General features: G+C 40.9%; 1 protein-coding gene across 1 annotated transcript in view; it reads left to right on the top strand.

Annotated features, from left to right (window-relative positions):
• LOC124555710 (lysine-specific demethylase phf2-like) overlaps nucleotides 1–17963 on the top strand; it is a 177605-nt gene that overhangs the window by 69612 nt on the left and 90030 nt on the right. Inside the window, exon 7 of the mRNA XM_047129718.1 lies at nucleotides 2862–2966. Within this exon, the coding sequence (XP_046985674.1) occupies nucleotides 2862–2966 (105 nt within the window). The remainder of the gene's footprint in view (nucleotides 1–2861; nucleotides 2967–17963) is intronic.

Raw genomic sequence — 17963 nt, 5'->3', positions numbered from 1 at the left:
TACCACCCTCTGAGCTGAGGTCTTTTCATTTCAATTATGAGTGGTGGGATCTGTGAAATATTTTCTGTGGGCATCTACAAGAAAACCGCTTGATTTCAACACTGGGTGTCGCGATTCTGACCTCCATCACAGTAGCGTCAAAAGAAGGGGTGAAATCTGGGTAAGAGGAGCTGTGGTGACCTGTTCCTTGTGTGACATATCCAAATTAGTGTTAGGCATAATTTTTGTGAAATTTGGTGCCAATGTGTTGGAATGGGAGTGCTATGTTATGCTTTATTATAAAGTTGTTTATGAGAAGGAACTTTTCTCAGTGTCTGCAACATCGTAGACGAAAGGAAAGTTTTTTGTGCTATCTGATCTTTAAGTTGTAGATGATATATTTCAATGTAAATAGAACAAAGCAAAAATTGTTAGTATTTAAAGAAAACTTGTGTGCAGCTACTGTTGGTTCTTGTCAACAACGCAATTTGCAACTAGAATATTTTCCCATTGTGGAAACAAAATGGTTTTATATGTGCTAAGCCACATAAATGAGTGGCCATGTGTGATCTGGAAGGGATCTGAATACCATTTCATTGTTCTTGTACCTTGAAAAAAATTGGGAGGGCTTGTTCCCTGAAGAAACATGTTATTTTTAATAGAAGTTTAAATTCACATTCAGCCATCCAGGTTTAGGTTTTCAGTTATGATCCAAAATCGCTTGAGGCAAGTGCTGGAATGGTTCTTCTGAAAAGGTCATGGCTGGATTCCTGCTCCAACCTAGTTTGAACTGGACTTGTGAATCACCATGTCACTGATAGGCTATTAAATCCCAGTCTCTTCTTTTTTCCATTCCGTGACTTTCTTTTTTTTCCAAAAGTTGTAGTTTACGTGATTCACAAACACTGGAATAGTTACCTTTTCTCTCTCAATGCATTTATAGAAATCGTCATTAGTAAATGTTTATTCCAAGCATCATGAACACCTGGCAGTGTAAACTATTAGAGGCAGGAAGAGAGACACCCCTTTTCAGTTATTGATGATGAAAAATTTCTGTACTGTGGCTGCTTATCTCTCTCCAGTTACAATGGTAAATGGTAGTCTGTCTCTCTGAAAATGAACTCTTAACTCGTGAGGAATAATACATTTGTATTGTTTATGGTCAGTAGCTATGAAATTTGAAATCCAGCATAAGCTTCCTGCTAACACCAAACAATTATGTTATGGTGTGACTTGTAGAAGTGTCCAGCATAACCTATGCTTTTGAAATTTGGATTTTTTTGGTGGGTAAACATAAATAACAGTGATAAAAACTCCCATTACTTTAGTGTCTATTTAATTTGCTTCACTCCCTGTGTAAACTTCTATTTTTAAATATGTAAACTCTTATCATCTGTTCTGAATATTTTGGTGTATGCTGTTTGAGAGACAGTGTGGTAGTTTTGTTGGAGCAGCAAATTATGGTCATAATGTAGAAACCTTCACATTATTTTTCAAAAGTAAGTTAGAACAACACATACAATGTAAACTGTGATGGCCAGCTGTGGAATGGAATTCAGATCTTCCAAAATATAAGTCCAGTGTCTAATTACTGATTCACCTCACTTAATTTCAACTTTTTAGAAGCCTACTGCCTAGTCACCAGGGACTTAACTATAAGCTGTAGGTCTGGCATGAACGAAATATCAAATCCTAATGTTCCTTCCTTCCTTCCTTCAATAGTTGAAGGAAATGCCATCTAATTGCCAGTTAGTTTTCTTCTTATGGTCACTGATATTAAATTTGAGTGAATCCATGTTATTAACTACAAATGATATATTTTCATTGAGAGTCTGTGTTAGAGTTTTCAGACTCTTGAAACGTCAATTCCACAGACTGACAGCAAAATTGAACATGTGCCCTTTTCTGGGCTAATAGTATTCCATATTATGGCAAAGATTTATTCTGGAATATATTACCATTGGAAATAATGGAATGAAAATAAGCTATCATGTTTCAGGTTCAGTAACAGAAGTGTGTTTTAATAGTGCCACAGTGTTTCCACTGTGTATTAAGTGTGCTTGCAATCCATCTTCACTTTCAGGAATTTAAAATGTTTGTTTTCACTGATTATATGCTAGGAGACAGTTTTGCATGATTTGTGTGTAGAAAATTGTATACAGTGTGTTTCTTTCTTCTTCTGCTTCTTTTTTTAAGTGACAGTGTTTTCCATAACGAATTAGGCCTATTTATGAATAAAGGCGATGACTCACCGAAAGATAGAAGCAGTGCGTATCCAAAATCTCGTTCATTACGTTATTTACTTTACACTCAAAATATTTCACAATAACATATTTTTAATCTGCAGATACAGATGAAACAAGAAATTGTCTGTTAAGTTTAGTGCGCCATTGTTAATGTGTATCAGGAAAAATACCCAAGAGCAGATCAGTGACCCTTCTCAGTCTGATTTAAATTCATCGCCTGTTTATTGACGCTGGAGAACAAGGTTTACTGATTCATTTCTAGGTACGAAGAGAACCATTGGTGAGCTTTTAATCTAATACTGTAATAATATTATTTATGCCAAAATGTGGCATGTCCCATACAATTTCATTAAATCAAAATAAATAATTGCTATCTACATACTTTCATTTATTGCTGATACTCTGTCAGACACAAAAGTGTCTTGCCTCTGAAATCAATAATTGGTTTTAATGTGAATTGCCAATCAAAGAGCCTGTCGTGAGTGTAAGCAATAAAATTATGGTCTTCAAAATACATGCAATGGCTGCTACAGTAATTTTTGTAAACAAGAGTGACCAGTAATGATCGTGTGACTGAAACTTGCTAATGCATTCTTGTGGAGAAATAGTGTTTCATATTTCTATTTTTTTCCCCAGGGTCAGAAGATTTTTTATCTGATAAAGCCAACCCCTGCTAACCTGTCACTGTACCAAAGATGGACATTATCTGCCACCCATAGTGAAATGTTCTTTGGAGACCAGGTAAGTCTAAATGTCAACAAGTACCCTGTTTTGGATATTTATGCAGTATGTATTGCTCTTTCGCTGTTAGACACTGTAACATTTTGTGACAACATTCTTTTCCATGTGTGCATATTTTGTCAGCAGTACATGGAAGAAAAAGTTTAAAAAAACTGCATGTTTTTAAAAAAAATGTCCATTGCATCTCCTTACCAAATTTAGATGGTCCATCACACTGCCTTATGTTGAAAATCTGGATTTCAAACATAAAATCATAAAGAGATGGGCAGATAAGATAGTCTTTAATGTAAGGACGGATCATAAAAATTAACAGGAAGTTCTGCTGAACTTCTAAGATAACTTACATATAATCTCCCCCAATCCAGGTGACGGCATCTTTGAAGCTTTTAGCCTCCTTACTACTTGTGCATTTATTAAATTATGCTGTCGTGACGATGGTGCCAGAACAGAGGTTGAGACCAGATAAAGCACTGCTCTTGATTGACTGAACAAGCAATAACCATAATAGCAGTTTAGTAACTGATGTTTCTGTAGCATACTGAATCATGAATGTGTTAAAATCTAAGGCTGCATGTTGAAATGAAAGTGTCTCTGGAATACCAAAAATTCTGCTGAGACTTTATTCGTCGACCAGAAAGTTGTCAGTTTATGTGAAACTGCTGCTACTTGACATTGATAGGCAAAAAGAAAGTTGACAGTCTTCATTGAAGCAGCTTCCCATGTATACAAGTGTGAGAAAATAATACATAAGATGCAGGAGGAGGAAATGCTCTGCATGTATGTGTACTAGACATTGAATTATGCTGCCAACAATCTTACTTAATGATTCTTTCATCAAATGATTGAGTGGAGAAAAAGCAAGACTCCCTAGAAATTAAACAATAGAATTTTCATAGCTAAATGAAGAGTGGAAAAGGGGCAAATGGGATACCAATTTGACCATCATGAGGTCTGATTTTGCAAAGAAGATATTTAAGTGCTTGAAAGTAATCAGGATAATTAAAAATAATAGAACATTGATCAATATAAAAATAAATTATATTTAATGCTTTCAGAACAAAACTTGAAATTTAGAAAGAAATTGAAAAAAAGTGAAATGTTTTTAAAATGATTTGTCTACAAGTGAAAAATAAAAGGGGTTAGAGGAACTTTGACACACCCTTGAATGATGTGTACTACAGCAAATATCCTCTAGTATTCTTGAAAAATTCTAAGATTATGAGTTAAATAATGCAATTCAAATTACCAATAAGCACCTTATATGCTGTACATGATTTCGAGCATGATTCAAAGGTGGATCAAATGTTTCTGTAATCTGTTTTATTTCTTACTTTTTGACAAATCATTTCATAAAACATTTTTCCTTCCCTTTTTTCCCCAGTATATCTACTTCGACATTTACAGGGGTTGGACAAAAATACGGAAGCAGCATGAGAAATGCGTGCTCGAAAGTAAATGCAGATTTTAGCCAAGTCTGCAGGTTGTGTTGTTGTATTTGACCACGAACAACACCTGTGCAGTGTACTCAATGTGTTGCAAGTGTCGGTTGTGGTGAGGTCAATGTTCTATGTAGTTTTGAGTGCATTATGTTGGAGCTAACTGAATTAGAATGTAGGCAAATTGTTGGTTTTGAGTGTTTCCATAACTAAGATCCGCAAAGTGTTTGGTGTTTCAAAAGGCGCAGTATTGAAGGTTCATACTGCGTACATGGAAGCAGAAAAACATCATCTTCTAAGTCACAACATGGAGTGTGTTGAGTGATTGTGCCAGATGGTCATTGAAGAGGACTGTGATGAAAAATGAGGATGACAGCAGCAGACACTGCAGAACAGAATGTCACACTCGCTAACCCTGTCAGCACCAAAAAAACACAAAAGAAATTCTGTAAGCAGGGAATTCCAGAACCACTCAGTGATGCAAATGTTCATAACAGGAAAACATGGTGCTGAAGCAGGGCAATGGAAGAAAGTCATTTGGTCGGATGAGTCTTGTTACATAGATTTGAACTTCTGAGTGGGTTTACATTCCAAGAGTGAAACATGGCAGGGCTTCAGTGATGATTTGGGCAGCCATATCATGATAGTCAATGGTTACTTGGCATGGCCACCTTACTACCAGGGATTAGGTGACCATTTTGGCTTTTCTGGTCCACCCTGTGGTACAGTGTTTGTTCCACAATGGTGATGCTGAGAAGAGAAATCAGGGCTCCTGTTCTCACAGCTTTCATTGTCCAGGACTGGTTTTTTGAGCTTTAAGATAAATTGTTGCAGCTCCACTTCCCACCACAGTCACCTGATCTCAGTATTATTAAGCCTTTGTGGTCGACTTCAAAGAGAGTGATGTGTGTTTGCTTTCTACCTCCATTGTCATTACCTGAACTTGGGAGAATAGTGGTGTAATACTCCCTTGAAAACAACACAGAACCTGTATTTATCCAGTGTGAGATGACTGGGAGCTGATTTAAGTGCCAACAGGTTTTCTACTTGGTATTAGCCATGGTAACGTGTTGTGTTTTTGGTGTTTCCCTAATTATGTCCACCCCTGTATATACTATAGCAAGCCATCATATGATGCATTGGGAAGGGTACCATGTACCACTGCTAGTAATTCCTGTTCCTGTTTCACTCACAAATGGAGCAAAGGAAAAAAGACAGTATATATGCTTCCATACAAGCCTTTATTTCTCTTCTCTAGTCTTTGCAGACCATGCACAAGATGTGTGACGGTGGCAATAGAATTGTCTTGCAGTCTCTTACAAATGAGAGTTCTACAAGCTTTTTCCATAGAGCTATGCAAAAAGAATGTCTTCTTCCCTTCAGATATTTCTGTTTGGGTCCACAGGGCATTTTCATAACACTCACGTGTGGATCAAACCTTTCAGTAACGAATCCAGCAGCATGCATCTGAATTGCTTTGATGCCTTCCTTTAATGTGACCTTTTGAGGATCGCAAACACTAGGGCAGTACTCAAGAAAGGATCTCCTTTGTAGATTAGCTACACTTCCTCAGAATTATCTCAATAAACTGAAATTTTTAGCATTTGCCTTCCCTGCAACCAACCTCACGTGTTCGTTGCATGTCATGTCACATTCCAATGTTACACCTATATGTTTAATTAATGTGAATGTGCCAAGCAACACACCACTAATACTGTATTTAAACATCACAGGATTTTTTTTCCTACTCATCTGCATCAGCTTAAATTTTTGCCCATCTAGAGCATGCTGTCATTAATCAAAACACACAAAAATTGTGTCAAAGTCATCCTGTGTCCTCCTATAGTCACTCAACAATGACATTTTCCCTTACCCTACAGCATTATCAGCAAACAGTCATAGATTAATGCACACCTTATGCGACAGTTCATTTGGGTGTCATCAAGAACCAGAGCAGCGGTCCTGTCACATTTTTTTTGAGCATTCCTGATGATCTCTTTGTTTTTGCTGCACATTTGCCATCCAGCACAACAATTTATTGGGTTCTGTTAGATAAAATATCTTCAAGCCACTCACATATGCGAGAACCTGTTCTGTGTGCTCAGATGTTTGTTAACAGTATGCAATGGAGCAATGTGTCGGATGCGTTCCAGATATCTAGGAATACGGAATCTGCTTGTTGCCCTTCAGTCATGATTCACAGGATGTTGTGCGAGAAAGGGGCTAGCAGAGTTCCACAGCAACTATGCTTTCTTGCGTGAGTGTGCTTTTTAAATCCTTTCTGATATTTGGACAGAAGCTTTTCTCTCTCAGGGAAATATATTATATTGGAACTTAGGACATACTCCAGAATTCCTCAGCAAACTGTTGGTAAATGATACTGATCTATAATTCTGTGGATTAGTTTTCTGACCCTTCTTGCCTTCACTTTTTTCCTGTCGCTTCGCACTGGGCAAGAGATTCATGCTAAATCGAGCTAAGTAAGAGGCCAATGACAAAGGGTAATGACTATAGAACTGAATTGGAACTCCATCTGGATCTGGCAGTTTATTTGTTTTCAACTCTTTCCATTGCTTTTCAGTATCAAAAATGTTTATTTCTACATCTTTAATATGTGAGTTTAGCTGATGCTCTAACAATTCTACATTTGTATGACCCTCATGCATGAATGATCTTTTAAACATGAAACTTTAAAACTTCGCCTTCCGTTTGCTGCCTTCTGTTGCCATACCAGACTGAATAGAAGCCTTTGACCTACATAACTGTTTGCTGTAGGACCACGAGTCTTGGCAAGATCTTTCACTAATAAACGATGGTGGAAGTTGTTCTGTGCTTCGCGCATTAATCTTTTTGTAGACGTACTAATTTCTGTTAAATTTTGCCTGTTGAAATTACTGTGTTATTTTTTGAATTGTTTTCTCACCTTTTTTTGAGATTTTGTCATTAAAACACAGTGGGTCTTTTCAGTCCTTAATCCACTTAATTGGCATATACTTCTAAAGAGCATAATTACTATCAGTTTTGAATTTGCTTTATCATTTCCCTGTTGTTGTTGTGGTCTTCAGTCCAGAGACTGGTTTGATGCAGCTCTCCATGCTACTCTATCCTGTGCAAGCTTCATCTCCCAGTACTTATTGCAACCTACATCCTTCTGAATGTGTTTAGTGTATTTATTCCTTGGTCTCCCTCTACGATTTTTACCCTCCACGCTGCCCTCCAATACTAAACTGGTGATCCCTTGATGCCTCAGAATATGCCCTACCAACCGATCCCTTCTTCTGGTCAAGACGCGCCACAAATTTCTCTTCTCTCCAATTCTATTCAATACCTTCTCATTAGTTATGTGATCTACCCATCTAATCTTCAGCATTCTTCTGTAGCACCACATTTCGAAAGCTTCTATTCTCTTCTCCTCTGAACTATTCATCATCCACGTTTTACTTCCATATGTGGCTACACTCCATACAAATACTTTCAGAAAGACTTCCTGACACTTAAATCTATACTCGATGTTAACAAATTTCTCTTCTTCAGAAACGCTTTCCTTGCCATTGCCAGTCTACATTTTATATCCTCTCTACTTCGACCATCATCAGTTATTTTGCTCCCCAAATAGCAAAACTCATTTACTACTTTTAAGTGTCTCATTCCCTAATCTAATTTCCGCAGCATCACCTGATTTAATCGACTACAGTCCATTATCCTTGTGCTTTTGTTGATGTTCATCTTATATTCTCCATTCAAGACACTGTCCATTCCGTTCAGCTGCTCTTCCAGGTCCTTTGCGGTCTCTGACAGAATTACAATGTCATTGGCGAACCTCAAAGTTTTTATGTCTTCTCCATGGATTTTAATTCCTACTCTGGATTTTCTTTTGTTTCCTTTACTGCTTGCTCAGTATGCAGATTGAATAGCATGAGGGATAGGCTGTCTCACTCCCTTCCCAACCACTGCTTCCCTGTCATGCCCCTCGACTCATATAACTCCCATCTGGTTTCTGTACAAATTGTAAATAGCCTTTCACTCCCTGTGTTTTACCCCTGCCACCATCATTTCCCTATGTCCATCATATTTGACCTGATTGATGTCCATTCCTTGTTAAAGTAGAATGCTAACAACTGCTTATCTGCTGTTTCCATTATAAAAACTCTTCTATCCTTCGTGATGGGTTCATTAATTTTAATAACCATTATGGTCATGATGACATAGTGGTCACTAATCCTTGTGTCCACAAGGTGAATGTTAATAAAACTGACAACCTGTAGGGTGGATTCCTGATTGGAAATGGAGGAAAAAAATTCCTATTAACATGTGCCTGGAAATGGACGGTGTGCATGCACCATCGTCCTGGAACGCAGTATAGAGCTGCATTGCACCCACGGCTGTCGCACAGGATACACATAATCGTACTTTGACTTGCACCGTGTTGGTGGGCCAGTTGTGTAGAACTTGTACTAGGTTTCATCTCAAAATCATGTAGAACCAGATCCTCCAAATCTGGGGTATGCACAGTCCACCACCTCCCTCCATGTTCAGCTGTCTGAAAAGACCCATGATCACACAAACACCCATAAAGATTGGAAATGTGTGATGTGGCTGGTGTCGTACAATTGTTAGAGCATGAGATAAACTCCCATAATAAGGACGTAGAAATAGACATCCCTGACACCGACAAGCAATGGGAAGAGTTGAAAACAAATAAGCTGCCAGATCCAGATGGAGTTCCAACTCATTTCTATAGTGAGTACTCTTTGTCATTGGCCTCTTACTTAGCTTGATTTCGCGTGAATCTCTTGCCCAGTGTGAAGTCCGAAGTGACAGGAAAAAAGGGAAGGTAAGAAGGGTCAGAAAATAAATCCACAGAATTAAAGATCAGTACCATTTACAACAGTTTGCTGCGGAATTCTTTAGTATATCCTAAGTTCCAATATAACAAATTTCCCTGAGAGAGAAAAGCTTCTGTCCAAATATCAGAAAGGATTTAGAAAGCACATTCACGCAAGAAAGCATAGTTACTGTGAAACTCTGCTAGCCCCTTTCTCGCACAACATCCTGTGAACCATGAATGAAGGGCAACAAGCAGATTCCGTATTCCTAGATATCTGGAACGCATCTGACACAGTGCTGCATTGCATTCTGTAAACAAACATTTGAGCATACAGAAAAGGGTCCTCGCGTATATGACTGGCTTGAAGATATTTTATCTAACAGAACCCAATAAATTGTTGTGCTGGATGGCAAATGTGCAACAAAAACAAAGAGGTCATCAGGAGTGCCCCAAAAACGTGTGACAGGACTGCTGCTCTTGTTCTGAATGACACCCAAATGATCTGTTGCATAAGGTGTGCAGCAGTCTATGACCGTTTGCTGATAATGCTGTAGTGTAAGGGAAAGTGTCAATGTTGAGTGACTGTAGGACACAGGATGACTTTGACACAATTTTTGTGTGTTTTGATTAATGACAGCTTGCTCTAAATGTGCAAAAATTTAAGCTGATGCAGATGAGTAGGAAAAAAAGCTCCTGTGATGTTTAAATACAGTATTAGTGGTGTGTTGCTTGGCACAGTCACATTAATCAAATATCTAGATGTAACACTGGAATGTGATGTGACATGCAACGAACACGTGAGGTTGGTTTTAGGGAAGGCAAATGCTAAAAATTTCAGTTTATTGGGATAATTCTAAGGAAGTGTAGCTCATCTACAAAGGAGATCCTTTCTTGAATACTGCCCTAGTGTTTGCGATCCTCAAAAGGTCACATTAAAGGAAGGCATAAAAGCAATTCAGATGCATGCTGCTGGATTTGTTACCATTAGGTTTGATCCACACGTGAGTATTATGAAAATGCTCTGTGAGCCCAAACAGAACTTTCCGAAGGGAAGAAGACATTCTTTTTGCATACCTCTATTGAAAAAGTTTGGAGAACTCTCATTTGTAAGAGACTGCAGGACAATTCTATTGTCACCATCGCACATCTTGTGCAAGGACTGCAAAGACTAGAGAAGAGAAATAAAGGCTTTTATGGAAGCATATATACTGTAGTTTTTCCTTTGATATAGCTGTGCTGCCTTTCGACCATTTTCATGTGCTTGGCCATACACAACCATCTTGGCTTGTTTCCATCATGAATACTGGACTGTTCTGCTACTTATAGTACATTATGTCAACTGGACAGCCTGCAACACCCAAGGAACACATGGTACATGGTCAGAGGAACTGTCATTTGTCAGTGCCATCTACCATGGCAATGATGCAGTTCCAAACCCATGTTCATGTTAACCTTTTTCCTCCCTTTCCAGTCAGGAATCTGTTCCTGCAGTTAGTCAGTTTTGTTAATGTTCCCCCTGTGTATTGTCACTGTCTGTAACATTAGGTCTTTTTGTGGCTACAAGACTGAAAATACACTCCTGGAAATGGAAAAAAGAACACATTGACACCGGTGTGCAGACCCACCATACTTGCTCCGGACACTGCGAGAGGGCTGTACAAGCAATGATCACACGCACGGCACAGCGGACACACCAGGAACCGCGGTGTTGGCCGTCGAATGGCGCTAGCTGCGCAGCATTTGTGCACCGCCGCCGTCAGTGTCAGCCAGTTTGCCGTGGCATACGGAGCTCCATCGCAGTCTTTAACACTGGTAGCATGCCGCGACAGCGTGGACGTGAACCGTATGTGCAGTTGACGGACTTTGAGCGAGGGCGTATAGTGGGCATGCGGGAGGCCGGGTGGACGTACCGCCGAATTGCTTTACACGTGGGGCGTGAGGTCTCCACAGTACATCGATGTTGTCGCCAGTGGTCGGCGGAAGGTGCACGTGCCCGTCGACCTGGGACTGGACTGCAGCGACGCACGGATGTACGCCAAGACCGTAGGATCCTACGCAGTGCCGTAGGGGACCGCACCGCCACTTCCCAGCAAATTAGGGACACTGTTGCTCCTGGGGTATCGGCGAGGACCATTCGCAACCGTCTCCATGAAGCTGGGCTACGGTCCCGCACACCGTTAGGCCGTCTTCCGCTCACGCCCCAACATCGTGCAGCCCGCTTCCAGTGGTGTCGCGACAGGCGTGAATGGAGGGACGAATGGAGACGTGTCGTCTTCAGCGATGAGAGTCGCTTCTGCCTTGGTGCCAATGATGGTCGTATGCGTGTTTGGCGCCGTGCAGGTGAGCGCCACAATCAGGACTGCATACGACCGAGGCACACAGGGCCAACACCCGGCATCATGGTGTGGGAGCGATCTCTTACACTGGCCGTACACCACTGGTGATCGTCGAGGGGACTCTGAATAGTGCACGGTACATCCAAACCGTCATCGAACCCATCGTTCTACCATTCCTAGACCGGCAAGGGAACTTGCTGTTCCAACAGGACAATGCACGTCCGCATGTATCCCGTGCCACCCAACGTGCTCTAGAAGGTGTAAGTCAACTACCCTGGCCAGCAAGATCTCCGGATCTGTCCCCCATTGAGCATGTTTGGGACTGGATGAAGCGTCGTCTCACGCGGTCTGCACGTCCAGCACGAACGCTGGTCCAACTGAGGCGCCAGGTGGAAATGGCATGGCAAGCCGTTCCACAGGACTACATCCAGCATCTGTACGATCGTCTCCATGGGAGAATAGCAGCCTGCATTGCTGCGAAAGGTGGATATACACTGTACTAGTGCCGACGTTGTGCATGCTCTGTTGCCTGTGTCTATGTGCCTGTGGTTCTGTCAGTGTGATCATGTAATGTATCTGACCCCAGGAATGTGTCAATAAAGTTTCCCCTTCCTGGGACAATGAATTCACGGTGTTCTTATTTCAATTTCCAGGAGTGTAGTTCCATTGTGCACGGGTTGTCAAAATAGTTAATCTAAACAGTTCTTGGAGAAAGTGTTGAGAACAATTTTGCTAGACTGTCTATGCCTCCTGCAATGAATCCATAGGCATCTCAGTCTATATTTGGTAGGTTAAAATTGACTCCAACTATCATTTCATAATCAGGGTTCTTCTGCACTACTGGGTATAGACTTTCTTTGAATGATTCTACAATAATTATATCAGAATTGAGATTTCAGTTAAATCATCTGATGATTAATTTGAATTCACTTAGGCTAGTTACTCATGTCCAGAAAACTTCATTGTGAGTCAGCTTCGACCATGATACACTTCTGGTGTCATCCAGCTCTCAGTTCCAAGTATAATTTGAGTGTTACAATTTTCGTGGAAGGCAGTAAATTCAGATTCTTTGTTACAGATGCTAAAATCGTGAGATCTAAAGTGTTTTTACTGCTTTGTACATGATGTGATTGCACTCTCTGTTTTTCAGCTGGTGAGTGTGTCATAGGACTTCAAACTATCGCTTAGCCTGAAAACTACCATGTCAACTCCACAAGTACTCTGCTACCAGAGTAGCTGCTTCCTCTGTTAGTGTGCTATATGTATCTGTCTGTGACTGCCTTTGTGAGACCTCCAGCATACTGGGCAAGAGAATTGTAATCACTGCAGATATGCCATCCACGGGTAGTCAAGTTATTTTTTGGTGTGGAAGGGATGACAAGTGTCAAAATGCTGCTATTGTTGATGTTACTTGACTTGATGTGGACAGATGTATGAATGGAGCTATCAGGGAGGTGGAGGTCAGTGTACAGGAAGGTCGCATGTTGGGCTAAGTAGTAGTACCAGGTGAAGCAGATGGGAGGAAAGGTAGTGAGGCTGTGGAGGAATGAGAATAGGATGTCTTGGCCCTGAATCCAGATCATGAAGATATCAATAAAATGATCCAGACAATGGGTTTGGTGTTTTGGGAGGGAGGCTAGGTAGGTATCCTCTAGATGACCCTTAAGCAGATTGGCATTGATGGCACCATGTTAGTGGCCATGGGTCTGCCACAGGTTTGTTTATATGCCATCCCCTCGAAGGAAAAGTAGTTGTGTGTGAGGATATAATTGCTTGAATGTATAAGAAATGAAGTAGAGGGTTTGGAGTCAGAAGGACATAGGAGTAGTAGTGTTCAGTAACAGCTTGGTGTACCCATAACCTTTCCTATCCTCTTAAAGTGATGTTCCACTGCCCACCCAACCTAAACAACATCTTGGTCCATCACCATGCCAATTCCACTCCCAACCCGTTGCCACAGGAGCCCAACCCCGTTGAAGACCCGCCCATTTCACCCACCCAGTACATCCTACTCTAGTCTTGTCATAAACTTATCCTGTTCCATCAGAGGACAGCTCTGCTGCAATTTCTGCTCAGCATTTTACATGGCATGACCACCAACCAGCTGTCCATCAGTCACCACCCAACTGTTACCAAGAATGAAGTTGGCCACCCAGTGGCGGAACATGATAAAGTTCAATGGCTGCTTCACAAACCTTGCCATCTAAATGCTTACCCTCAGCACCACCTTTTCTGAACTATGTAGATAGGAGTTATTGTTGCAACATGTCTTTCATTCCCGTAATAATCCTGGTCTTGATCTCTGCTAATCTGCTGTTCTCACACCCTTTACTCAGCAGTCTGCCATTCCTCTGTGCTGGCACCCCCGTTTAATCCACTCTTCCAAATCATTGTCCTTGTGCGTTACACAAACTCACCAGCTCTGGTGTCTGTGTGTCGTGTTCCTATCCCAGCCACCTGTTGCCTCTCTCCCCCACATTTCTTACCCTACACTCTACACACTTGTTGCTTCCCTCTGAATTGTCAGCTACTATTCCCCCTTCTCCCCCCCCCCCCCGCCCCCCCTGCCCCCCTGACTCCTGCTTCTGCTTCCTGACACATTTTCCCCCTCGGTACCCATTCCATGTGACACAAACCCTCACCCTAGTCTGGCTGCCAAACTGCAGTTTCAGTGTTGTTCAACAGACACAATATAGCTGCACAGTTTTTGTGTGTGTGTGTGTGTGTGTGTGTGTGTGTGTGTGTGTGTGTGTGTCAGTGTCAGTGACTTCATATGTCTTCTCATGTAATCCTAAATTATTTACATTCTGCCTGAACTATCCTTTGCAAACTCCTTAAAATCACAAACACAAGCTACTACATTGTGACCGTCACATAACACTTGGCATACTTGTATTGCCACTTCATGCAAATATTTCCTTTTCTGTTTTCATAAACAATTGTGTAATAGAAACATTTAGTAGTCACAGTGAAATAAACGTGTTGCTTGATACACTGATGAAGTATTGTTGTTACTTGTCACATTAACTGTATGGTTCTGTGTTGCAGTCCTTTTTATTGTCTACCATTTTTTTATAACTGATAGAGTTTCATCAATTGTTTTTCTCTCCTGGTATTGCCTTGTGGGGATATGTGTGTACCACCATTAGATTGAACATTGTGGGTTGTAATACATGCCCATTGCAAAAAAGGAGTTAGCAGTGTTCTTGACTGTTACCGTGTCACACAGATGTTGTGTGTGTTCAGAACCATAGAAATCTCAGTTGGAAGAATAGTCCATAAATGTATTTTGTCAAAAAGGGGCAGGAAATAATTTTACTTACCAAGCGGCACCACAGACTTACGCAAATACTCATAAGACCCTAACTTGCGGAACTAGTGTTTCCTTTATCTGTCTAAAGGGAAGGAATGAGGTCATGGGAAAGCCAGCAGTAGCAAGGAGAAATAAACTGTCGATATCACTGCCAAATAGCAAGTGAATGTTACTGAAAACAGTTACGTTACACAGAAAGCTTTGCAACATAATACACTACTGGCCATTAAAATTGCTACACCACGAAGATGACGTGCTACAGATGCAAAATTTAACTGACAGGAAGAAGATGCTGTGATATGCAAATGATTAGCTTTTCAGAGCATTCACACAAGGTTGGTGCTGGTGGCGACACCTACAACGTGCTGACTTGAGGAAAGTTTCCAACCGATTTCTCATACACAAACAGCAGTTGACCAGCGTTGCCTGGTGAAACATTGTTGTGATGCCTCATGTAAGGAGGAGAATTGCGTACCATCACGTTTCCGACTTTGATAAAGGTCTGATTGTAGCCTATCGTGATTGCGGTTTATCGTATGGCGACATTGCTGCTCTCATTGGTTGAGATCCAATGACTGTTAACAGAATATAGAATTGGTGGGTTCAGGAGGGTAATACGGAATGCCATGCTGGATCCCAATGGCCTCGTATCACTAGCAGTCGAGACGACAGGCATCTTATCCGCATGGCTATAACAGATCGTGCAGCCACGTCTCGATCCCTGAGTCAACAGATGGGGAAGTTTGCAAGACGACAACCATCTGCACGAACAGTTCGACGACGTTTGCAGCAGCATGGACTATCAGCTCAGAGACCATGGCTACGGTTACCCTTGATGCTGCATCACAGACAGAAGCGCCTGCGATGGTGTACTCAACAACGACCTGGGTGCACGAATGGCAAAACGTCATTTTTTCAGATGAATCCAGGTTCTGTTTACAGCATGATGATGGTCGTATTCATGTTTGGCGACATCGCGGTGAATGCATGTTGGAACCGTGTATTTGTCATCGCCGTACTGGCGTATCACCCGGCGTGATGGTATGGGGTGCCATTGGTTACACGTCTCGGTCACCTCTTGTTCGCATTGACGGCACTTTGAACAGTGGATGTTACATTTCAGATGTGTTATGACCCGTGACTCTACCCTTCATTTGATCCCTGTGAAACCCTACATTTCAGCAGGCTAATGCATGACCGCATGTTGCAGGTCCTGTACGGGCCTTTCTGGATATAGAAAATGTTCAACTGCCGCCCTGACCAGCACGTTCTCCAGATCTCTCACCAATTGAAAACGTCTGGTCAATGGTGGCCGAGCAACTGGCTCGTCACAATACGCCAGTCACTACTCGTGATGAACTGTGGTATCATGTTGAAGCTGCATGGGCAGCTGTACCTGTACACACCATCCAAGCTCTTGTTTGACTCAATGCCCAGGCATATCAAGGCCGTTATTACGGCCAGAGGTGGTTGTTTTGGGTACTGATTTCTCAGGATCTATGCACCCAAATTGCGTGAAAATGTAATCACATGTTAGTTCTAGTCTAATATATTTGTCCAATGAATACCCGTTTATCATCTGCATTTCTTCTTGGTGTAGCAGTTGTAATGGGCAGTAGTTTAGTTATCATCTAGGTGTCAACTTCACCACACACAGAACTTTTACTGTCTTTTTCTGTCAACTACAGTATCTTGGGTGACCCTCTCTTACTTGGCTGCTGGTTTGTGTTTCATTTTCGTTCTTTCTGTGCTTGATATTAGACTCATAAATGGTCATGCTTCCTACTTCTAACTTCACAGTTTTCAAACGTCTTTTTACACCTACCTTTGACTGTGCTACCCCTTTCAGGAGTATAGTGACCTGTCATTTATCAGTCCATGATAGTTAAACCAAACAAACTCTTATAGGGAAAAATGTCTCAAGTCTTTCAGGAAATAGGACACAGCGAGATTGGTTGTTAATAGGGCAGGACACCCTTTGATAAGTATCATATTGACTGAGAGAACATGCATAAACCACAAAGAAGGATAGGATATGGAAAGACTTCCAGAAAAGGCAGCTTTTGAATCCCTTGGATGTTACGTACAAAGTAAATTAAAGAAAACTGAAGATTTGGGGATGAACAAATAACTAACTTCACCAAAGGCAAGAACCAGACATTACAGAAAACGTTTATAAATTGCAAATGAAAACAACAAAGAAGAATTTAAAACATTGTGAAAAGAAGTTAAAGCTAAAAGGGAAAGGCAATCAAGAAAGCTTGGATAGGTTAATAACTTTAATGGAAGACAACTTACATTTGGGGACAAGAGTAAACATGGATAAACATTTGAACAAAACAAAGAAAGACAATGCAGAAACAGATGTCACAAGTATAGGTGAAGGACCAGTTTATGGTACAGATTCATAGATAAAGAAGAAAATGACAGTACACTGGACCTATTAGAAGAAAGTGAACAACAAATAGGAGATGGAGATTAAAGAGCCACAATAAACAGTGCGTTAGATGGACAACAAAACATTGCCAAGAAATAAAGGAATAAATACACAGTGAGTTAAATAAGCATCTCTTGAAATACAAAGTTGATGTTTTGGAACTGCTAAATGAAAGTTGGACCCAAGTACCAGAGGAGTCAGGACTATTCATTCACATTAATCTTTTTTGAAAGGAAAAATAATGAAAATTATTGAGCCATTTCACTACTGTACACGGCAACACTGCATATAAGGTATTTTCAAAAATAATGATTTGGGGATTTAGCAAAAGCAGTAAAATATTGTTAGAAAAGCAAACTAAATTTTGTAAAGGAAAGATATCCACAGCTTCCTAATTGCATCACACTTGTTATAACAGCTTCATATATTCTGGTTTGAGCTAAAAATAGTCTTCATGCCTTAACTCAGTTTCCCCAAAATATTACTTCATGTGACACCAAAGAATGAATGTAGGAAAGTAAACAAACTTGATTGTGTCTGTAGATGCTGACTGTGGGCTGCATTTTACTGGTAGACATAACTGCTACATTCAGTTCTGCAGGCCGTGAATAATACACCTTTCATGAGAGCTTATCCTTGAGACTCTG

This window comes from Schistocerca americana, chromosome X (assembly GCF_021461395.2).
Source record: "Schistocerca americana isolate TAMUIC-IGC-003095 chromosome X, iqSchAmer2.1, whole genome shotgun sequence".
Taxonomy (NCBI): domain Eukaryota; kingdom Metazoa; phylum Arthropoda; class Insecta; order Orthoptera; family Acrididae; genus Schistocerca; species Schistocerca americana.
This window is presented reverse-complemented; position numbering and strand designations above follow the sequence as displayed.